Source organism: Chiloscyllium punctatum, chromosome 15, assembly GCF_047496795.1.
Source record: "Chiloscyllium punctatum isolate Juve2018m chromosome 15, sChiPun1.3, whole genome shotgun sequence".
Classification (NCBI taxonomy): domain Eukaryota; kingdom Metazoa; phylum Chordata; class Chondrichthyes; order Orectolobiformes; family Hemiscylliidae; genus Chiloscyllium; species Chiloscyllium punctatum.
In genome coordinates, this window is record NC_092753.1 from 37696380 (window position 1) to 37721679 (window position 25300).

Sequence of the window (25300 nt, forward strand, 5' to 3'; positions counted from 1 at the left end):
CATAGAAATTGGGTAGTGAGATACATGCTCGGAATGTGTTAACATCAAATGTAACAAAACCCGTATTCGTGCGGGATTCCTCTCCCAAGGGGCCCCGGGCCAGCCAGGTTCGTAATCTCAATAAAATAAAAGCCCTTGTTAGGATAGCCGAAATATCTGTATTCATATAATTCAAGAAGGGCTGCCATATTTTATAAAATAATTCGGTCTTTCGGTGCACCATATTTGTAAGGAAGTCAAGGGAAATACATTCCATAATCAATCTGTGCCAATTTGAAAGTCCAGGGGGGCCCTCAGCCACCCAGTTTACCAAAATATTTTTCCTTGCACAGAAAGAGGGAATAGAAAATAGTCTCTTCTCGTACATGTCCAGGGAGGGAAAGTTTGAAAAGCCCAAAAGGAGAGATACAGGGTCCACTTTAATTTCCGTTCCTAAAATTTCTGTCAGGGCACTTGCTACTTTAGTCCAGTATCTACAGATCTTATGACGGGTCCATAGACAATGTACAAGAGTGCTCACCTCTATTTTACATTTGGGACACATAGGAGATGCCCCTGCCTTAAATTTTGCCAATCGATCCGGTGCTATATGAGCCCTATGAAGTATCTTCAGCTGGATAGCCTGAGTTCTGTTACAGATGGTGATTCTTCTGGCGTTTTCCCAAATGTCATTCCACGTTTTAGTCCCAATTTCTAGTCCCAATTCCTGATCCCATGTTTTAAGCAGATAGTCCATATCTCCCGATACTTCATCATGTAGTAAATGATAAATAGTACTGATGGAGGATACCCCCACTGGTCGTAGTACTCTACTTTCTCTATCTGATTTATAAAGAATATCTAAGAACGTAGTCTTTTTCTGTATATAGTCTCGAATTGGAAGTATCGAAAGAGGTCTCCATTAGGTAATCTGAATTTCTGACGCAGCTGTTCAAAAGACATCAGGACCCCATCTTTAAATAGGTCCCCTAGACATGAGATACCCCTGGATCTCCAGAGTTTAAAAGTGGCATCTGTAAACCCCGGTTGGAATCCCCATGCTCCCACTATCGGCGCATCGGGGGATGTTTTATGTGAGTTGCCCTCATTTTAGATTAGATTAGATTAGATTACTTACAGTGTGGAAACAGGCCCTTCGGCCCAACAAGTCCACACCGACCCGCCGAAGCATAACCCACCCATACCCCTACATCTACCCCTTACCTAACACTACGGGCAATTTAGCATGGCCAATTCACCTGGCCTGCACATCTTTGGACTGTGGGAGGAAACCGGAGCACCCGGAGGAAACCCACGCAGACACGGGGAGAACGTGCAAACTCTACACAGTCAGTCGCCTGAGGCGGGAATTGAACCCGGGTCTCTGGCGCTGTGAGGCAGCAGTGCTAACCACTGTGTCACCGTGCCGCCCGCATTATATTACAAGGTTTAATTGTATTTAGTATTATAGGGTTTTTACAGTGATCCATAATGATTTTCCTCTTGTCTGAAAATAAAAGGTTAATAAGTGGGCATTTTACTTGAGAAGCCTCGATGTCCAGCCAGATTGATTGTGGATCAAACAAGACCCAATCAGCTATGTAACTTAATAAGGAACTTAACTGATATTTCCTAAAATCTGGGAAGCCCAATCCTCCCCTTGCCTGTGGAAGCTGTAGCTTCTTCAGCTTAATGAGGGGCCATCTATGATCCCAGATAAAGGAACCCAACCAGCCATATAATTTACGTAATGCCAGCCTTGGCAGCATCACCGGAAGCATTCTCATAGGGTATAGGAGATGGGGCAGGACATTCATTTTAATTAGTGCTATTCTACCCAGCCAGGAAATTGGAAGGTCCCCCCATCGCTGGAGGTCCTGCCTTATCCTTTCCAGTAAATGCACAAAGTTAGCCTTGTATAACTGACCAAATACTGGGGTAATAAAAATGCCTAAATATAAGAAACCCTCCAGGGACCAACGAAAGGGAAAATGGGATCCGTCCACTAAGTGGGGTATCATAGCAAGGCCACCCATTGGCATAGCCTCCGATTTTGAGAAATTAATTTTATAGCCTGAGAATGCGCTAAATGTATTAATAACTTGGATTAAGCGAGGTACAGACATCAGAGGATTACTGAGAAATAAAAGAACATCATCTGCATAAAGGGTAATTTTATGTTTACCTGTACCAATCCTTGGGGCCGTTATATTAGGGTCAGCTCGTATAGCTTCTGTGAGTGGCTCAATTATTAGCGTAAATAACAATGGCGAAAGAGGACATCCCTGACGGCAGCCCCTACCCACACTGAAGCTATCCGAGCCTAATCCATTGGTAACCACAACTGCTTTGGGATCACTATACAATGTTGAGACCCATTTGGTAAACACCTTTCCAACGCCAAACCTTTTCAATTGTAAAACAAATATGACCATTCAACCCTATCAAATGCCTTTTCTGGGTCTAATGAAACTACTACTCCTGGTATCTTTCCCTGAATCATATTCAAAACCTTTCTAATATTATTGGATGATCTATGGCCCTTAATAAACCCCGTCTGATCCTCCTTTATGATATGTGGCAGTCCCCTTTCTAGTCTCAGTGCTAACATTTTAGAAAGGATTTTAAAATCTACATTTAGCAAGGATATTGGTCTGTATGACGTACGATCTTCTGGATCCTTTCCTTTTTTAAGGATAAGAGAGATATTTGCCTCTTTCAGCGAAGGCGGGAGACAGCCCTGACTATATGCATAGTTATACATGTCCATAAGTGGACCAGCCAATATTTCTGTAAATTCTTTATAGAATTCAGCTTGAAAACCATCTGGGCCGGGTGCCTTACTGCTCTGAAGTTGCCTGATTTCGTCAAGTATTTCTTGGACTGTTAGGGGAACATTTAAGACCGATACCTGTTCCGGAGTTAGGCCCGGAAAGGTCAAATTTTTAAAAAATGATTGCATCCTCCTAGTCCTGTCTTCACAATCCTGTGATTTATATAAATCAGAATAAAATTTTCTAAAGATTGCATTAATCTTTTTATGATCTTGAGTCAAAATACCCATACTTTCCTTGATAGACGTAATAGTCTGAGGGGCCTTTTCTTTCTTTGCAAGAAATGCTAAGTATCTACCCGGTTTGTCGTCATCTTCATATAACCTTTGTTTTGCAAATTATATTTCCCTCTTCGCCGTTTGAGTAAGCGTAGTGTTTAGAGCTGTCTTAAGGGCCGTAATCCTTTGCAATTTAATAATAGGTCTATCAGTGTATGCTGTTTCAGCCGCTTTTAAGCGAGCTTCGAGCAGACGCTGTTGTTCTCCCTTTAATTTTTTCTGGGTCACTGACTCGGAGATGATCAAACCTCGCGCGTAAGCTTTGATGGTCTCCCACATCATTGATGGGTTGCTAGCCGTACCTGAATTAATTTCTAAAAAAGTCTTAAATTCTTGAGAGAAGTACTTTACAAATTTACTATCTTTCATTAGGAAGGGGTCCATACGCCAATGCCGAGGGGATGTCCCATTGTTCCTCGCCTTAGTTTCCATATTTACAGCAGCATGGTCGGAAATTGTTATTCTATCTATTTTACAGGATGATATGGAATTTTAAAAAATCGAGAGGTCAAAAAACATATCAATTCTGGTATGGCATTTATGTGGATTGGAGTAAAAAGAAAAATCTCTGCCCTGTGGATGAAGACATCTCCATACATCTACTAATCCTAATTCTTTGTTCAGATCCACCAATTGTCTCGATCTGGGAGATACTCCTGCAGTACTCTTGGGAATCCTATCTATTTCCGTATCCATAATACAATTAAAGTCTTCCCCCTATAATTGTATGAGGGGCACCAAGAGCAATCAATTTTGAGAAGGCTTCCGTTATAAATTTAAAGGGGTGTGCTGGGGGGCAGTACAAATTTAAGATCCCATAATCCTCTCCATTTATAAGGGCTTTAATCAGAATATATCATCCAGATTCATCTTTTATCTGATTTAGGATTTTGAAAGGGAAATTCTTCCGAATAAGAATAACAACTCCCCTGCTTTTTGAGCTAAAAGAAAAAAAAGGCCTGATCAAATCCACCCTGTCGTAAGTTCAAGTGTTCTTTATCCAACAGATGTGTCTCCTGTAGGAGAGCTGTATCAACTCTTTCTTTCTTAAGATTTGATAATATTTTCTTCCTTTTGACTGGTGAATTACTCCCCTTGACATTCCAGGTGCACTACTTTACCGACTGACCAACCATAATCATCCGGGCAAATCCAAGACCCCTCGGGAGGGGAAACCCTATCCAAAACATCCCGAGCATAGAGCATATAAAATTCACAAAAATAAAGGCTCTCTAATACACTCACAACAGTATAATAAACAACTATTTCTAAATAATTAAAAAAAGTATTTAAATGGAGATTTTCCCCCTTGTTCCCAGGGGGTGTCACTTCCTTTCCAAAGGTCCATCGTATCCTCTCCCAACCAATGCCCCACCCTTGACCCAGGTGCTCCTCAATAGGTTGAGGAGAATTCAGCTATAATACAAAGCTAGAGTTAACAGTGAGCACCCTACCTACCCACACCTGGATATATTTGGTAATGTTAATACCATGTATAAACATATATAACTATAAAATTACAACCTCAACAAATAATAATTAAATATAATAATACAAAATAGCAAGGGAAAACAACCCCGCTACTAGAGACAGAGGTAAAATAGAATAAGGTAACCACCTCCCCACCAACATTAACTAAACCCCCCGGCTTATATATACATACATATATTTTTTTATATATATATATATATATTATATATATATACATACACACATACATACATAGAATAATAAAATAAAACAACCCCAAGGGGGGGAGAAAATCGTTAAATAGAGAACAAATAAATAAATCCCTCTCCCCATCCCCCCAAGATAATATTAAACAGTAAGGTAAGGAAAAAAAAACGGGGGTGGGGGGGATATAAACCGGAGTGGGGGAAAGGCAAACCAACATCCATTGTCCCTTACAATTTATCTAAGAGAGTCCAAAAATTCCTTAGCCTTTTCTGGCGATCCAAAGTTATACACGGATCCTTCATGGTTCAAGCGTAGCGTCGCTGGGTAGCGTAAGGATTACTGAATATTTAAGTCCCTTAAACACTACTTTGCCTCATCAAATGCCTTCCTCTTTCGGACTATAGCTGGGGAAAAGTCCTGGAATAGCATGATCTTGGATCCTTTATAGCTCATGGCTTGGGAATGTTTTCCATGATTTCTAGAGGCTTCTAGGAGTATCTGCCTCTCCCTATAGCTCTGCAGCCGGAACAGGACCGGGTGAGGACGCTGGTTCGAGTTAGGCCCACGTATTGCGATCTGGTAGGCCTATTCCACCCTTACCTGGCCTGATCCAGCTTCCAGATTTAAAAGCTGTGGCAGCCACTGCTCGAGAAACACCGTAAGCTGGCCTTCCTCTTCCCGTTCGGGAAGGCCCAGCAAACGAATATTTTTTCGACGACCTCGATTATCGAGGTCATCAATATGACACTGTTCGAGAGTCCGGACCCGATCCACGGCCGATTGTGCTGTAGTTTTGGAGGTCGCGGCCTTTAGCTCCGCCCCTCCGACTCGGCGCTCGATTTCTTTAATGTCTCGGTCGTGCTTTTGCAGCGCGGCCAAGAGTAAGTCCCATCGACTTCGGGATTCTTCAATGAAAGCGTCAATCTTTGCATCCAGTTTGGAGATGATTTCCACAAGGCTTGTCACTGTAGGTAAGTCCCCCAGGGCGGCTGTGGACGCCTCTGCTGCAGCTGGAGAGGGTGGGGAAGGGGTTCCTGCCTGCTGAGAGCTGCGGGCTCCCTTCCCTTTCGTCATTTTTACTAAAGATTAGATTGTTTAAATTTAATACTAAGCAACTAATTAAATTAAACAGCTATTTTAAATGATTTGGTGAGTGTGGTGGGGATGGGTGGCCCACTTTACCCAAGTCTTGGGAGGAGCACTGTAGACTCAGACTTGCTGGGTCGCCGCCATCTTGGATCCCCCCGCGAGCAGGTTTAATCAAGGGGCAAGTGGGGATCCCTGACATCCTGCAAGATTCATTAACCTTGGTAATTAAGAGCTCATTCAAACCTTGCCGAGAGCCCTGCTCTGAAATTTGACAGGGACACGGAGATCACTTTGAACAGACCGCGTGAATAGATGCAAGGACCCTTGAAGGAACCTGTTAAGGTTACTCAATATCGTTTGGGCTTCAGGAAAGCGTTCAACGTGTAGAGTGAAACTTGACCATCAGGCCACGCGTGCAGTTAACCCAGTGAAGGTTGCGGGCAGAGCAGGCAGTAAGTTTGTTTGGAAGGTTTCTCACTTCGAGGCTTTAGAACACACTGGAGAACTCATATGAGCGCAAAGACGGCAGCAGCTGCCAATGGGAACATAACACTCTGATTGTGGGTCAAATGGTTATGAAAAGCAAGCCCCTTCACAGGAAGAACAAAACTCTGAACGTCAGGAGTGCAGAGGAGAGGAAAATTCTTCCCAGCATTGGATCTACTGGTGAAGAAGGAGCTAACCTTCTCCCAGGTGAGTGTGACTTGCCAGGCAGACAATTACAGGCATCTATGCTGTTTCCTCTGAAGCTCTCCGAGTTCAGCTGAACTGGAGCTCCCTCCCTCGTGATTCATTTATCCTCCCCCTTTCACAGTACCAAAATGTTTAATTCCCACCCCCAATGTTTCTGCTTTCATTCTGCGAAACAAGGGAAATGTCTTGAGGTTCCACCATCACAGTCATAACAGGAGGTTCAGGTGGCTGTCTTCTCCTGGCTGTGGTTACATGATGCTCAGAAAGACCAACAGAGTACAGATCACGTCAGTGTCGCTGCAGTGACCCAGTCAGTGCTCTGCCCTGATGGGTTGCTCTCCATTCGATGCAGTGCTACTCTCATGCCCTCCGTAAGAGGTCGGTGCAGCCTGCTCTCTGGCTCTGCCTGCAGCTGAGATGCAGGTGCTCTCCCTTTCTGAGGCTGCTGCTACCTGTTTCATTGCAGGGCCAATCGGCATTCTTGCTTCTTACTGCTTCGATTCTCTCTCAGTTAGAACATGGGAACGTAAGAATTAGGAGCAGAATTAAGCCACAGTGATTGATAATACTAGCATTCTTATCTTCTGCGGTGATTACCTCAACCCTTGTGTAATGTTCTGGATGGCTGGAGGGTGGAATTCAGGTGTGGTGCAACTGCCATTTTCCCCAGAAATCCCTGTGCCATCAACATCCCTTCCTGATCTCGGCTATAGAAGTATGTAAATCCCACATGCATTCCAGTTGCTACTACTTTAGGTACTCTATTGACCACTCCCTCAGTGGAGAAGCTGATGCTCTCAAGGCCCTGGGTGCATTCTTCCCTCAACATCACACTGTCTCAGGCAACTCTGACTCATCTGGTGCTGCCACGTTTCTGAGAAAACCTGAGGTGTTGCATCTGAGCCCAACTGAGTAGGGTTGTGTCTGCAATCCATTCTGCAAGGCAAATTTACCCCCCGCTCTTTCAGCCTCTCTGACCTCCATTTGGAGGCCCATGGTCTTGAGGGAGACCTGGAGGTTTGCTTTGCATCCCTGAATGAAGCAGCTGCTCTGACTTGGGTTCCACGCCTCTGCCTCACCTGAAACATAGAGGAAAAACCCTATAGTGTGAAAGCAGGCCACTCGGCCCATCAAATCTGCGCTGATCCTATGAAGAGCAGCCCACCCCATTTTCCATGGCTAATCCACATAGCCTGCACACCCCTGGAAACTGTGGGGCAATTTAGCATGGCCAATCAACCTAACCTGCACACCTTTGGACTGCGCTAGGAAGCCCACACAGACACAGCAAGACTGCACCAACTCCACATAGGCAATTGCCTGAGGCTGGAATTGAACCTGGTCTCTGGGGCTGTGAGGTAGCAGTGCGAATCCTGAGCTACCATGCTTCCCCTGAGCTGCCGTGCCACAGATGGTGAAGCAGTGAAATGTCAGCCCCAGGTAAAGGCTATCATGGTCCACTTAAATCAGACCCTTGCACCATCCACCATCCCTGCAGCTGCTAATTGGCCATCAAAATCCAAGCCCTCAACAAATAAGGGAGCACCCAAGTGAACACTAAGGTTGCAGTTATTTTCGCCAGAGAACCAAAAAATGCTCCTGATATCCGTTAACATGACTCGGCAAAACAAAATCCTGTCCATTCTAACAGTTTTGGGTAAGGAAAGAACTTGGGCCCATCTTGCTCACCTTTGACCATATTCCCTTTGCTGCAAATTTAAAAAGCCTGCACAAGACACAAATGCTATGCTAGTCTATAGCTCCGGATTCAACTCCAGGGCGTGATAGCCATGGAAGATACATTCATAATGCTGCACAATTTCATCCATGTGATGGAAAGCAATTTGGAAATGCTAACATCACTGTCTAAAGTCCAGACTGCCTGCATATTGTGACAGAAGCTCCAACTGCATGGGGAGTCTATAAACAGTTCAGTTGGCTCAATGACTGCTGTGGATCAGTTAGACGTCAATGGCACAAAACTTGATTCCCATTCGGCCTGGATTGATGCAAAACCTGGTTCTTTGCCCTAATCATGATGGAGATCATACTCTATCTTTTCTAACCTGCTCTGCCCCTCTCTCCTCCCCACACCAAAACCACCCCATGTGATGTGTACCAATCCATTCTAGTGAAGCACTTGTTGAAGTAAATAACCTAATCAGGAGTTAGCATGAATGAGATAAAGTTTGAGTCATAATTATGATGGCAGAGTGCAAAGTTGAACCAGTGGAATGGGAGTCCAGTGAACATGTCACAAACTGCCACAGTTAGTGGTCACCCAGTTATTTACAGTAAAACCCCATTGAACAGCCTTTTCTTCCATTGTTCTTGGGCTATTCTTAATTCCTGAGCTATCCTCGCAATGGTAAAGCAATATCTAATTCACTGGTAGCTTTTGGTTGGATTCTTGGCTTTGATTTATGTTTTACTGATGCCTGTTGAGAATGTTCAGGACAATTTTATGTGAGAATGATATTGAGCCTTACAGTTTTCAATCCTTTAGTCTTCAACAGCCCCTAATGTAGACAAAAGGCCTTCATCGCAGTTGCCATGTTAAATCAAAATATAGGTTTCATAGATAAAAGGAAAGTTTTCAAATTTGTCCCAGATGTACAAATGTTTTAATTTTGTTAACTAATACCACTAATTTTAAATAAATTACAAATCATCTGTTTGATTTCAGTGGGTAATTTTAATTTGAAGTTTGTAAATAAACAGTGAGGCAATACCTCTTTCACCATTTTGTTTTATTCTCCATATCAATTGCTTTATAATGTTTGACTTTATCCCCATGGTCACTTGGATTAATGATGCATGTGGAAGAATTTGTCCAACAGGAGGGTACTGATTCTGTGGAATGATCTGACTGCTCATTTTCAGCACCCTGTATAAAAATGATCACTGACTGGCCTTGTCCTCTCATTTTAGGACTAGAATGTAAATTTTTGTAACCCTTTAAATGCCTTCACAAAATTTGCATTTATTGCAGTTCAAGCTCTTGTATTTTGTTTTTGTTGATCATTTCTAAGATAGTGAAGTTCAATTTTCTTTGAATTTATGCCCACTTTGTTACAATTGAATGTTTTCTCATTTGCTTGTTAAGTAACAAATAATTTGTTTTTGAACATTTATACATTTTGAGTTGAGGTGTTGATTCTCTGGGATGGTACACTTTTCTATATTTTATCATTCACAAACTCTGAAGGCAAGTGGTGTTCCATGTACATGGAGCACTCTTTCTAGCCTGTTACCATACTCCAGGTAATTTTCAACTTTGACAGACATGGAAAACTGGCATTTGTGAATTGACAGCTCACAACAACATATGAAAAGAAGATTCAAAAACATAATTTACCACTGCTTACACCTTACTGCCCTGGCCAAGTAGAAATGCCTCCTCTTGCTATTTCACCCCAAATCCCAGACTAACATTCACCTGAGGAAGGAATATCGAGTAGAAGCTAAGTGAACAATCTGTACTTGAGACAATTTCTTGAATGTATTTTAATCAGTCCCTTTAGGAAAAAAAAATATTTATTCCATACTTTAGTGTCGCAAGAAAATCAGCAGAAAAGATGTGCTAATCTGAAATTTGCTCACACAAACAATGATTTGAAGGTATGAAGTAGACATTGTAAATAATAAGCATGCTCAGTGTGATATAAGACTAGCCCTGGTATCCCACCTATAAATCAACTGATTGCAGATTATTGGTGGTCCTATTTTCATGTGAAATTATTTTGCAGTTTCTATATCAGTATGTAATAACTTATACATATTTTCCAAATATTTAGAATACTGTGTTATTTTTAACAATTCTTTTGATTACTTATAACCTTGTCAACCAATTTCTTTAATATTTTCTTACTGCACTGATCAACTTCAAAATGGATTGGCAGAAAACAGTAAATAAATAAAAATCAAAATTTTCAACCACTCCTAAGCAAACCTGTTACAGATTGATTGATTGACTTACCTGAAATGAAAATCATCAAGTCACAAAAATCATGACTTCACTTGCATAGATTAATTATGATCCAAGTTATTGGCCCAAGCTGAATCTTGGATGGAAATACATGGGAATATGTATGAGTAAATTAAGCAATATCCTTTAAAATTGGAAAGAAGAGATATTTGCACACTGATGTTTGGCTTTACCATTTTAACTATTGGCTAGAGATAGTTTGAGGATAGACATTCTGTGCCTTCTGAGAGGTGGGTTCAAGGACCACATGACTGCCATCATCCTCATCATAGTGTGGTACTTATGATGTTGCTGCAACAAACTATTTGTCATGCAAGTGGATGTTGAAATTCTATACAAGATTCCATAAACTGAGTCAGCCGATAAGCAGAGGTATCAGAGCATAGCAGAGCAAATCGCCTTCTGTCATGTTTTGATTGTCACACATTTCATTCAGCAGAATAAAATGAAGAGCTATGGATGTTGCAGTTCTGAAAAGAACACAGAGAACACTGTCAGCTGGTCTGGCAGCATCTGTGGAGAGGAAAACCAGAATTAATGTTTCAAGGCCAGTGACCTTTCTTCAGAACTGAAAGCAGCTGGGAAAAGGTGACTTGAGTGGGGGGCAATGAGTGAGTTGAATAGATGGAGAGAATGCCCAGAGAATGGGAATTAAAAGAAAACAGCCAAAAAGGGATTGTTGATAGTAAGCCAGGAGAGAGGTAATTGCTGAATGAATGCGAATGGATTGTGTGAATAGTTGAAAATGAGTTGTCTGTGCTCACAGCAGCCCATACAGACAGATGCTTGGGTTACGGGAATAAACAAGAAGAAGCTGTTCACACTCTCAAATTATTAAACTCAACCTACACTTTATTCAATCTAATCGACTGTATTCACTGCCCACAATGTGTTACCTCTACATTGAGGAGACAAAACACCAACTAGATGACGACTTTACAGAACACCTCTGCTTTATCCATAAAAATGACCTGAACTTCCACTTTCCTGTCACTTCAACATATTGCCGTGTTCCTGTGCCAACATTTCTATGTTGGGCCCACTGAAGTCATCCAGTGAAGCTCAATGCAAGCTGGAGGAACAACACATTATCTGCTGCCTTCAGGACAGTTAGTTCAGAAAGATTGTGGTGGAGTAGGACACTACTGACCCTGAGCCTCGTATGCTCCATTGGCTTTTCCTTTTCTTTTTTTTGCTCCCTTCTCTTGTTTTCTTTTTCTTTTTTTTTACTTACATTTTGTGAAGGAGCTCAGTCATAGCCGTGGCGGCAAGTGGGCCCAGCAGCTCAGACTTGTGACAGCAGCGAGTTTGGCTGCCAGTGGTTTCTGCATCATAGTTGGTGCCAGGAGCTCCACTGAGAGCTGCTACGGTGGAGGGACGTTTGTGTTACTGGTGGCATCTACATCTCTAGCAGATTGAGCGTGGCATAGATGGGTTTGGGCCCAATATGAGACCAGACGGTGTCAGTAGCAGCTGCATCAGTGAGGTAGGCCCAGAGCAGATTCATGGTGGTGGCAGAGTTGAGTTTGGGCTGGTGTGGCACCAATGGCATCCACATTGGACCCATAGTGGTGAGGGCATCGGTGGTGGTAAGATGGCATCAAAGAGTGGCACATTTTGTTCCAGTAGTGGCATGGTGAAAGGGACGTGGCCAATGACTGAGCATTTAACAGGAATGACTGGAAAGTTGGACATTTTCTTTTTTCTTCATTTTTCTACCTTTATATTTTAGGATTACTTTTCTTGTTTTAAGATGGCACCAGAGACACAGTACAGCATTTTTCATTGTATGTTGTAACAAGATACATGTGACAATAAATAAATGAAACTTTGTCATTTATATAAATGATTTGGATGTGGATATAGGAGGTATGGTTCATAAGATTGGACATGACACCAAAATTGACTCTGTAGTGGATAGCAAAGAAAGTTGTCTCAGAGTACAATGTGGTGTGAGGAATGGCAGATGGAGTTTATATTGGATAAATGTGAGGTGCTGTGTTTGGGTTTGGCAAATCAGTGCAGGATTAATACACTTAATGGTAAAGTCCTGAGGAGTGTTGCTGAACAAAGAGATCTTCAGGTGAACACTAAAAGTACATTGAAAGTGGAGTTGCAAATAGACAGAATAGTGAAACTACTCTCACAGTTATTGGTCAGTGCATTGAATATTGAATTTGGGTGGTCATGTTGCAGCTGTACAGAACATTGGTTAGCTCAGTTTTGGAATACTGCATTAAATTCTGGCCTCCCTGCTATTGAAGGGATGTTGTGAAACTTGAAAGAATGACAAGGATGTTGCCAGGGTTGGAGGGTTTGAGCTGCAGGGAGAAGCTGTTTAGGATGGGGCTGTTTTCCATGGAGAGTTGGAGAATGAGAGGTGACCTTATGGAGGTTTATAAAATAATAAGGAGCATAGATAGAGTGAACAGTCAATGTTTTTTCTTCCAGATAGGGGAGTCCAAAACTAAAAGGCAGAGGTTTAGGGTGAGAGGGGAAAGTTTTAAAAGGGACCTAAAGGGCAACTTTTTAATGCAGAAGGTAGTGTGTGTATGGAATGAGCTGCCAGAGGAAGTGGTTGAAGCTGGTGCAATTAACAACATTTAAAAGGCAACTAGATGGGTACGTGCATAGGAAGGGATGGAGGGATATGGGCCAAATGCTGGCAAACAGGACGAGATTAATTTTGGTTATCTGGTCAGCATGGACGAGTTGGATTGAAGGGTCTGTTTCTGTGCTGTACAACTCTCTGACTCTTAATCATCATTGAGTTTGACAAGTTCAAAGCATGTACACCTTTCTCCATGTTTGTTGCTCACTCCCACATCTCCACGACCTATTCTTTATGGGTTGCTCCAAACCCATTTTCAACCATTCACACTTCCTGTTAGCACCCATTCAGCATTTATTTCTTTCCCAGCTTAATATCAGCAAGCCCTTTGTCTGCTTTTCTTTCTCCCTCTGGGCACTTTTTCCAACTATTCACCTCCCTACTCCTCACCCATCTCTACCCTGTATCATCAGCATAAAGAACACCTTTTCCCGGCTGCTTTCAATCCTGAAGAACAGTCACGGATTTGAAAACATTAATTCTGCTTTCCTCTCGACAGAAGCTGCCAGACCTTTAGATTAGATTACTTACAGTGTGGAAACAGGCCCTTCGGCCCAACAAGTCCACACCGACCCGCCGAAGCGCAACCCACCCATACCCCTACATTTACCCCTTACCTAACACTATGGGCAATTTAGCATAGCCAATTCACCTGACCTGCACATCTTTGGACTGTGGGAGGAAACCGGAGCACCCAGAGGAAACCCACGCAGACACGGGGAGAACGTACAAACTCCACACAGTCAGTCGCCTGAGGCGGGAATTGACCCCGGGTCTCTGGCGCTGTGAGGCAGCAGTGCTAACCACTGTGCCACCGTGCTGCCCACCTGTTGAATTCCTCCTGCAATTTCTGCTTTCATTTGATTCAGTAGAAAGCACGTTCCTGCTTATGATCTTTGCTAATTCTTAAGGTAGAATACTATTTGTTTTATTACCAGTAAGTCAGTAGTTAATTTGGGTTCTTACACTTCAAGCTGCAGTAGACTTGAGATTATATGTTTTAATAATTGGTCACATATTCAGGAGACAACCTAATGGTTATTGCAATGCTGTATGATCAAAGTGAAAGCGGCAAGTGGACTGAGCATAACACAATTTTAAAGAAATTGTGGAACTAAGCCACTGAAATTCAATAGCCATTCCTGTGAAAGCTGTAATGGTAGGGAATTAATGCATGAGAAATCGCTTAGTGCACACGAGCTGGTAATCCTGTAGTAAACAAACTCAATTTTGCTTAAATATACTGAGAATCTGAATCTCTCAAGTTCATTTGGTTCAATATCTGAGTTACAAAACCAAATTTCCCAATCTTTGTCAAAGTGCAAATTTAAAAGGGGAAACATTACTACATCTGTTTACTTTTAGTTTTATCACCATAGTGTGTGGGTTTTTTTCACAATGAAACTTTGTGATATGTAACAAGTTGTCTCATACATCTTAAATGTAAAAAAAATTGCAGGACAATTCAATTTTTTGTATCTGCTGAATATACCTTGTTTTGGGAGCAATATTTTGGTTTCACATTGTGAACCCAATAAAATCACGGCAAGTGTTTGTCCCTGAACAATGTGGGCAATGATGAGACAGTGTCGAAGACATGGTGAGAATGATAAATGAGGAAAGGATATCAGATTTTGTGGAAAAGATTTCAATGGCTAGATGAGAATCCCACCCATCACCCCTCATTCTGCGCAGGTTGTTGTTTCCCCAGGCAATAGAGGGAAACGGGATGGAGACCAGTTCCTGTTGTGCAAGTCAGATCGAGGACCTGGAAGCTGCAGCCACCCATTGTTGGCCAGCATTCCACAACATCTCAACTGACACTCCATGGGCAATAACTACCTGTATCTTGCATCCATGGAGATTGGCATTGACCAAACGCCAATCTCATAACATCAGCAGGGCACCTCTCCGACTCATTTAGAATGCAGTTCACCTCTCCAACGCTGCATTTTTGAACTCAATGACAATTTTGTGCCAGTGCTGCTGCCAGGCTAGTTTGTGTACTGTGGCACACACCCATCTCATGCGTGAGAACAGCGTGCATCTAAGAGCTGTTGGCTTACTTACTTCTTGCTCATTATTTTTGTCTCTACTGGGATGCTTGTTGCATCTGTCTTGTTACCTTGCACATTGGCACCTCACTCAAAACTTACAGGCTGACAGTGCATTTGTCTTGAAATGTACATGGAAAGCTAGGCATCTTACCATGGTTGACAGCAATGATTAGTCAAGATGTGAATATGTTGATGAATGATGTCTTACTCTATACATATCACACCTGCATCTGGTGACAGGAATGTACTCAGCCAATAGGCAGAATGGATTTCAAGCAAATGACCAGGTCTCCAAGACTAAGGGTGTGACCCACAGTTAAGGGGGACTGTGAGAGAGTCCCATTATCATTAGTTCAAGGGCATCATTTGAACTTCCTTTTCCCCCTCGCTACACCTTGCGACAGGTCCAGGCTCCTCAGCTGAAGGTGGAAGGAGCCTGCCCTATACTGGATTATTTTGATGTTGAAGGTTTGGTTGGGTGTGCTGAGTGTCCTGGCCAGATGCAGGCTCACTTTTGTTGGTTTAATGAAGGAGTGCGATCAAATTCCCTTGACCACACTTGCCCATCTTCCTATTCGTGCTGAGCACCAGCACTAACACGGTAGAGTGTAGAACTAAAACAAAAACAGAAATTGCTGGAAAAGCTCAGCAGGTTTGGCAGCATCTGTGGAGAGAAATCAGAGTTAACATTTCAGGTTAGGTGACCCTTGCTCAGAACCTGAGTGTCGAGCTGTCTGTATCTCCAGCTATCACTGAGTACTTTGCAAGACCTCGCTCTCTGTGGAGTTAGCCAGCCAGACACAGATGCTCGAGCCAACATTGTACAGATGATATTGGGAAACTCATCCAACCTTCAATCAAATTTCCCAAATGTTTCCAACAGACCTGCCTGATATTTCTGTGTGTTCATTTTAATCAAGTAATTACTGACTGACACATGGGTTCTCTCCTGCCTTGGTTAGCAGTGGTTAAATTGCCGCCACATTTCTTCTTCTGGCAGCTGTAGAGAGGTGCGTCTGACTCTCCTATAGGTAACGTAGTCAGTGAGGTATCTACATCTAAACTGGTGGAGGGTGCATGAGTAAACCTTATGATCCTCTGAAAGGTCCTTCTTTTTGCTCCTGAGTTGAAGGAGGGGATGTTGACTGGTGGGCTGCTCTCTTCAGGGCTGAAGCAATGTAGATGCCATTCATAGCTTCTGAAGGCAAGAGACAGAATAAGCTGAGCAATGAGGTCGAGGTTTGGGCATATTAAAGATACATTGACACTGGTGTGGCAAGGGGAGAGCAATGCAGCAATGCAAAGGGTGAACAAACACCCTGCCACCCATCTTTGCCTTCTCTGTCCTGTTGTGGCCTGCTTTCTCCTTCAATAAGGGCAGGGATTGAATAAGATACAAGTGGCTGTCACAGCTGTCACTGTTTGTGTCGGTGAGGGAAAGTGATGACATGTTCCGAGTGAGAAAGTAGGGAGCACAGAGCTCCGTCCGCACCAATCAACCTAACATCCTCTGGTCCATAAGCACCACTTTCCGGTGGCCATCCATTTCAACTCCCCCCTCCCACTCCACTGAGGGCATATCCATTCTGGGCCTCCTCCACCCACAAACTGTAGGAGGAACACCTCATCTCCAGCCTCTGAAGTCTACAACCATACAATTACTTTATTTGAATTCACCAGTTTCCAAATCTCCCAATCCTATTCCAGATCCACCCCTCCAACTGACCTACCTGTCCAATTTCCTTCCCACCTATCTGCTCCATACCTCCCACTGAACTATCGCCATCCCACCTACCTTTCCCCTAGCCCCCTTCCCCCTGCGCAGTCCTGAAGGAGGGTTATGCCCAAAACATTCACTCTCTAGCTCTTCTTGGTATAGCACCTGCTGTGCTTTTCCCAGTGCCATACTTTTTTGACTCTAGCATACAGGAAGGGGATGCAAGGTAAGTGGTCTCTGGGAAGGTCGGGATAAGAGCCAATGGAGAAGATGGTAGGCCGTGAGCCTGAGAAGAAGGTGGGTGCAGTAGCAGAGGGAGAGTGTCATGTGAGGTAGCAGCATGAAAATGGTACTACTGACCCTTTAATGAATGCAGTAGCCTATGTGTTCTGTTCCTGCATTGCTTGGTGTTCCTCGGGACCACACTGATCCAGCTAAGATCTGGTGCCATGGTGTCCTCTGGCAGCACTGAAGAAAGAGTTCCTCTGCACACGACCATATCCACCAGACAAAAAGGGTTCTAACTTTCCTCCTTTCAGCTACCTCCTTTGTAATTCTTCACCCACTTGAACTGGGAAGGACTGTATTTGAACCGATGCGTATCTGGAATTCAAAAATGGTGCCGGTGGTGAAAACCTGGAAACACTTCTCGAAAGTTGTAAAGTTTATTGGAAATCTTGCTTGAGCCCACAGAGGAAATCCTCCAAGCAAGATGCTGAAATTGAACTTAGTCAACTTAGTCACATTGTGGGGAAAATTCACCCCAAACTGTCACTGTATCAGGAGAATAACTATAACAATCAGTACTGTATTCTTGTATTTGTGCTTTGATTTTTTTCTGAAGATAGTTGTGCTTGTAAAGGAAAAGCCTACCTGTGCTGTAGAACAAGTATTTGTATTTGACTGACATTAATGCTCCGTATGCTCATTCATATTGCTCACCTGCAGCATATTAATATTAAGGGTAAAGCTGCAAAAAGAAATGCTGGGTTGATATGGGATGGGTTGAATTCCCTAGTTCAGGAATGAAAATCATAAATGGCTTTAGTGGAACTTAAACTGAACATCATTGAGTGAGCTAGCAGCAAACAGATGTCTTTTTGTGGAATTATTGCTGACTTTTTCTATCACTGTGCTGAGGGTTAGGAGAAATGATTGGCTCTGTTAGCTATATCTTTGGCTGTAATGCTTAAAATCTGCACAGTGAAACTGACCACTCCGATGCTCAACCTGTTCCAGTACAGCTGTGACACTGACATTTATTCAATAATGTGAATAATTACTAACAAAGTGCAGGATTAGTCTAACTTTGCCAATTACTGTTCTTTCCAATCATCAGTAGAGTGTTGCAGCTCATTAATAATCTCATAAAATGTCATCTGCTTGCTAGTTGCACACTCACTGATGTTCAGGTCAGGCTGTGCTAGATCTAGTAGATCTGGGACATAAATAAAACACCAAGTGTTGCCCAACCACAGCTAACAAGGGCAATTGGGGATTGTATTAGATCCAAAGAAGGGGCATACAAATTGGCCAAAAAAACTCAGCAGACTTGGAAATTGGGGACAGTTTAAACATTAGCAGAATAGAACAAAGAAACTGATAAAGAGGGGGAAAATAGAATGAGTGTAAGCTTGCAGGGAACTAATTTAAAAAGCTTCTGTGGATATGAAAAGAAAAAGATGAGTGAGTACAAATGTAAGTTCTTCACATCAAAAACAAGGGATGTTCTAATGAGGGAGAAAGAGATGGAAAACCAATTATTTTGTTTCTGATTTCACAAAGCAGGGCACAGATAATGTCCCAAAGATAATGAGGAACACAGAGTCTAGTGAGAGGATGGAAGTGAAGGAAATCAATATGAGAAAGGGAGTGATACTGGGGAAATTGATGGGATGAAAGGCCAATAAATCCCCAGGGCGGTTTTCGTCTCCTTACCTGAGGAAAGATGTTCTGTCTATGGAGAGGGTGCAACACAAGGTTTGTCACACTGCTTTCTGGGTGGAAGGACTAATGTATGAAGAGAGATTGGATCATTAGAACTATGTTCATTGGAGTTTAGAAGAATGAGGACGAACTCATAGAAACCAACAAAATTCGAACAGGATTAGACAGACGCAGCAAGGATCATTTCAATGACCATTGAACTAGGGACCCAAGTCTATGGTGTGGGCAACTTAGGACTGGGATGAGGAGATACCTCTTCCTCCAGAGGGAGGTGTGCCTGTGGAATTCTCTGCCACGGCGGTTGAGGCCTGAGCATTGAATGTTTTCAAGAAGGAGTTAGATACAGTTCTTGGGGCGAAATAAATCAAAGGATATGGGGAGAAAGCAGGAACAGATCTTGATTGTCTGTCATAATCATATTGATGGCGGAGCAGAATCAAAGAGCCAAATATCCTGCCCTTCTGTCTTTCCTGTGTTTCCTCAGTCCCAGATCAAATCTCAGCCTTGCTCCAGAGAAGATTCAAGAGCTGCATGCATTGACAGCAAGACAATCTATGATCAAGATTGTCATCAGCAGCTCTGGTAAAAATACTATCAAAGAGAATTTCCATGATCTCATACTGTCCCTCACCTCTTTCCCACCCAAATGCCTCTCCCTATACTGCAAAGTCCTAATGGTCACGTCTGCTGTATTTGCAGATATTGTTGCACGACTTAACAAAGCTGAGGGAGCTGCCTTTTTGAATCCTGAGCTAACAGAGGTGGTTGCAGATCCTATGCTGTCAGCATAGCACAGTGCTGATGTAACTCACAATAACACCTGTCAGCTTTCGCCTTCAATTTCACTCACTTTTTTCACTTAAATCTGCACAGCTGTTTTCCTTTCCCTTCATCTTTTGGTCATCTAAATTACTTTGCAGTAGGAAACTTGGTTTTAAAAAAATGTGTATAATTTGGAGGGGTGGGGGGTCCGGGGGGGTTTGGGGGGGGGGGGGGGGGGGGCGGCATGTTCAGGTGCTTCATTGCCAATGAAAAACTTTTGACATTTAATCCAAGTTTTAACATGATATGATGCCTTCTATTTTTGTGTGTTCCTCAACTGACATGGTCCTTTAATTCTCACTCATTTGTTGTTTTTCCTTCCTGCTATTAGTATGCTCTTTACACTTGACCTGGATCCCTGATTAATGATGCAAATGAGCTTGCTGAGAACATTTGAATGTTGCTAACACATTACTATTCAAGTGGAGTTAGCACCCACTCTTTGCTTTTCTCTTTAGTTGGGAAATTATCCTTATTATTCTACTTCTTAAACACAGTGCATACACTAGCCCTTTCTATGGAACATTGTGGAATTGAAATAAACAAAAAAAAAGCTAAGAAACTTTGTTTTTTTTTCAATAAGTTACTGCTGATTGTTATTCTCAGAAGATCTTGGAGTTCTGCTGATGCAAGAGATGAAGCAGAGTGTTAATGACTTGTTTTTCCCTGCCCCTTCCAGGCTGTAAGAAGACAGAAAGTCCTTGAACAGAGCATTCAATCAGCACAGGAGACGGACAAAACCCTTCGTTTAATCCAAGAGTCTCTTGCATTGATTGACAAACAGCTAACGTCATACATTGCTGACAGAATTGATGCAGCCCAGGTCCCTCAAGAAGCTCAGGTATGCCAGAAAGCTATTTATTTAAAGTTCGATTGTAAATCAGCAGAACATTTTCTTTAAAACTGAGAGAGAAAAGAAACAATTTCCGAATTAGAATGAAGAGAGGAATCAAACAGACCTGTTGTTTGATGGATTTCTTAAATGCAAGTATTTGAGGCATGACATTCTTTATTATGTTTGCTTCCCATGTAAAATATAAGGATCTTCAAAAAAAAATGGTGCTCTGACAGAAACTGTACACGCACATTGCCTCTCCTAGTTTTGCTGCATATAAGACATCATTCTGGAATAGCATTTCAATTATCTCTCTTCTGCTGTTGGCAGCAGCTTGTTCATGGTTACCCAGTTCCTTTTCAAATCACTTAAATGTGCTGTCATTTATGGTTCATCTTTTCAGTCTTTCCTCATGAGTTCATAGGTACCTGGAGGGGTCTGCTCACTCTCCACTCATTTTGTTCTTCATATCAATTACCTCTCCCATTCCTCTAACATAGCCACACTTTAACTGATGTTTGCAATGTGCAGATGTCAGTTAACTTCCTGTAGAACACCCAATCAGTGCCTCTTCCTAGCTGATTTTAATCCTATAAAATTCAGAATTGTGACCAAGCTTCACATTCTCCTGTGCAAAGGCACCTTGTAAGATACAGTAAATCCCATACCGTCCTGTTAGAAAATGCCTTTGTTCACTGTCCAGCTCAGTAGTAATGCTGTTACTTTATTCCATTTTTCAGTCTAGTGTTGCCAGAGAACTTCCAGCAATACCTTCTTTATTAGAGCCACATTATTGCTTTGGATCCCCAAGAATTTCTTCTTGGTTCTTTTAATGTTCCTCATCTATATCCATGGACTCCCACTTTCCCCACTGGCAACATGACCTATCATGGTGGAGTCAGCTTTCACATTGTTGGCGTTGAATGTTAAAATTCCACTTTCCTTGGTAACGTTGCCACTCCCTACCTGTTTGCTCTTGGCTAAGCTTTAATGTCTTTCAGCTATACATTCAAATAACCATATTTGCTCCTTTTCCACAAAGCTCAGTTTCCTGACAAAGGATAATACCCCTTTCCAGGAACAGGCTCATGCTGATCTAAATTGTTCAAAATTTCAAAATCTGTTCATTCCAAAGGAAGTTGTAGAATCCATGTCCTGTACCAAGACCACAGATTAGTTTTCTCATGTTGGGCTGAAGAAGTGAGAGTTATGCTCTTTCCTTAGTATATAAATCTGAATCTGTCACCTCTGCCCATGTACGCCACATTTTAACTGTTATCCAACTCTATCCATGTGCCCCAATATTTCCATAACAATTTCATTCCATATTCACCCATACCACCATACTACTTCAATGCTCCTATATATCCCTACGTCCAAATACACCATAAAACCTCATGTATATCCTCCATGCCCCCTATATATCCGGTCACAGTCCACCAGTTTATTTCGAAGGACAAGCTTTCAGAGTGCTGCTCCTTCATCAGGTAGCTAGTGGGGCTAACTGATGAAGGAGTAGCACTCGGAGAGCCAGTGACTATAACCTGGTGTTGTGTGATTTTCAACTTTGTTCACCCCAGTCAAACACCATCACCATCCCTTCCTATATATCCTGCGTTGCAAGATATCCAGTATTCACTCTGGACAGACAAAGATTTTCATTGAAATGGACATTCAAGAGAATAATTTGTAATAATTACAGACCCATCATGTTTAAATACTTAATGTTGAAAATCATATGCTCCACAAAAACAAGGAAGAAACCTAAATGTTAGTGATCAACAGTTATAAAAGCATACATTTATCCACTTGCAACATTTGAGATGGAAAGCCCCCTCTGTAAAATGATCACATTGCAGGTAACAGTCTATTGTGGCTAAACTTCCTCATTAAAGCTGCAATTCACTTTGTGCTACTCCCACACCTTCCCTCCTTAGTCCTGTAGATTTTTGATCCCATACAATGGTCCTACTCCCTCTCACATGCCTCCATTGAACTTCCCTCCACCAGGTTCAGGAGGTACTTTCCCAAATCCTCACCAGTGTTCCCATAAGCTGTGCAATGCTATCTACTCCAGTTGGTGTGCCAATCAATGGTTTCTGCTGCTGGAACTCACTGCCTTGTGTGGACCTCGGAGCAGCAAACAAAAATAATTTAAGGAAATGTTCATTCAAACCTCTCATAAAATAAAAAGGTTTCTCAACATGTCACCATTGCTTCTTTTGCTAATTACCTCAAATCTGTATCCTTTGGTTTTTGATCCTTCCACCACAGAGTCATGGAGTCAGATGTACAGCATGGAAACAGACCCTTCGGTCCAATCCGTCCATGCCGACCAGATATCCCAACCCAATCTAGTCCCACCTGCCAACACCCGGCCCATATCCTTCCAAACCCTTCCTATTTATATACCCATCAAATTGCCTCTTAAATGTTGCAATTGTACCAGCCTTCACCACATCCTCTGGCAGCTCATTCCATACGTACCACCATCTGCATGAAAAAGTTGCCCCTCAGGTCTCTTTTGTATCTTTCCTCTCTCACCCTAAACCTATGCCCTCTAGTTCTGGACTCCCAAACCCCAGGGAAAAGACTTTGTCTGTTTACCCTATCCATCCCCCTCATAATTTTGTAAACCTCTATAAGATCACCCCTTAGCCTCCGATGCTCCAGGGAAAACAGCCCCAGCCTGTTCAGCCTCTCCCTGTCGCTCAGATCCTCCAACCCTGGCAACATCCTTGTAAATCTTTTCTGAACCCTTTCAAGTTTCACAACATCTTTCCGCTAGGAAGGAGACCAGAATTGCACGCAATATTCCAACAGTGCCTAACCAAAGTCCTGTACAGCCGCAACATGACCTCCCAACTCTTGTACTCAATACTCTGACCAATAAAGGAAAGCATACCAAATGCCTTCTTCACTATCCTATCTACCTGCGACTTCACCCTCAAGGAGCCATGAACCTGCACTCCAAGGTCTCTTTGTTCAGCAACACTTCCTAGGACCCTACCATGAAGTGTATAAGTCCTGCTAAGATTTGCTTTCCCAAAACGCAGCACCTCGCATTTATCTGAATTAAACTCCACCTGCCGCTTCTCAGCCCATTGGCCCATCTGGTCCAGATCCTGTTGTAATCTGAGGCAACCCTCTTCATTGTCCACTACACCTCCAATTTTGGTGTCATCTGCAAACTTATTAACCGTACCTCTTATGCTCGCATCCAAATCATTTATGTAAATGACAAAAAGTAGAGGGCCCAGCACCAATCCTTGTGGCACTCAACTGGTCACAGGCCTCCAGTCTGAAAAACAACCCTCTACCTCCAGTGGCAACAATTTCTCCTTATCTGTTTTTTTTTCCCCCAATGACTTTGAACAACTCAAGCAAATCTCCTCTTCACAGAAAACAACTCTAACTTCACCAATATGCTTACTTAATTGAGGTTCCTCATTCTTGGAAATATTCTTGTTCACCTTTTTTTGCCTCCCCTCTAATGTCTTCAAACCTTTCCTTAAAATTTGATGCCCAAGACTGGACTCAAAAGTCTCCAGTTGAGGCTGAACCAGTGTTTGACATACATTTAAATAAGCTTTCTTGCTTTTATCCTGTCTGCTTAGGAGAGAAGCTGGGATGCCATATGCTTTATAAAGCATGTTTTTGACTTGTCCTGTCACCTTCAAAGAATATCCAGCATCATTTTTTTAAAAATTATCACTTTTTTAAAAATGTTTCTGTCTGTTCTTCCTACCAAAGTTAATCCTTTCATTCCTCTTTGCACTAAAATTCATCTGCCACTTTCCACCCATTCAACTGACCTATCTGTGCCTTGGAAATCCAACTTGCCTCTTCACAGCTCACAAAACCTCCTGTTAAAATCATCAATTAAAACATGAAAACAGCCCGTGCAGAGGTTAGTGGTGCCTCATCTTTTGAAACTCAGCCAAGAATTTATAATAGCCTCAGCTATCAAAAGAAATGCAGGGAATGCTGTCTATTTGACTGAGACAACAGGTGGCCATTTTAGTCTACAAATTGTCATAATTTCATTTTAAAGCAGATTGCCACCAATTGATGAACTGCAGCAGGTGTTTAAGTTATTTGTTATGACCAACAGCAGGGCAATTTTGGTTTTAAAACCAAATGGTTATTAAACATTGGTTCAAAACATGACAGGAGTGTGTCATGACACATCTTCTATACTTTTGCACCACTATCACCTGAAGTATTGTAATGAAAGTTAACATTACACCATGGTGGCCGATATATTGGTGAACTTACCTTTGTAAGATAAAGTTCTGTAATCAATCCCTCCATGAAAAACACGTCTAGAATACAGAACATCATCAAAGAGTGGCATTTGAAGGGACCAAACAGTAAACACTTGTCAAAATATTTTGGACTCTTCAGGTTTCCTCAAACGGTTACAAAGCGTCAAATCTGTTGAGTATTTTGAGGCTTTCAACCTCATCACTAATGCATGAAAATAGCTTGCAAATACAGAAAATAAGAGAAGACATATACCAACCAGCTCCTTGCACCTGCTTCACCATTCAACAAGATGGTATCCCATTTGATTTTGTTTGGAATTCCCAATGTTCCTGTCTAAGCCAGATATAATTAGATTCCCTGATTAACATGAGTCTTTCCACTCCTGTCTTAGAAAATGTTCAGTCACCCACCTCCATCACCACCTGAGGCAGAATTTCACATTTTCAAAGAAAGCAATACACCTTAAGAGGAAAAAGGAATCATCCCTGTTCTGAAAGGGTGACC

General features: G+C 42.3%; 1 protein-coding gene across 16 annotated transcripts in view; it reads left to right on the plus strand.

Moving 5' to 3' along the window:
• dmd (dystrophin) overlaps positions 1 to 25300 on the plus strand; it is a 1983813-nt gene that overhangs the window by 936889 nt on the left and 1021624 nt on the right. For all 16 annotated transcript variants that reach the window (XM_072585000.1, XM_072584994.1, XM_072584999.1 and 13 more), the window contains one exon: positions 20372 to 20533. In XM_072585000.1, coding sequence (XP_072441101.1) covers positions 20372 to 20533 — 162 coding nt within the window. The remainder of the gene's footprint in view (positions 1 to 20371; positions 20534 to 25300) is intronic.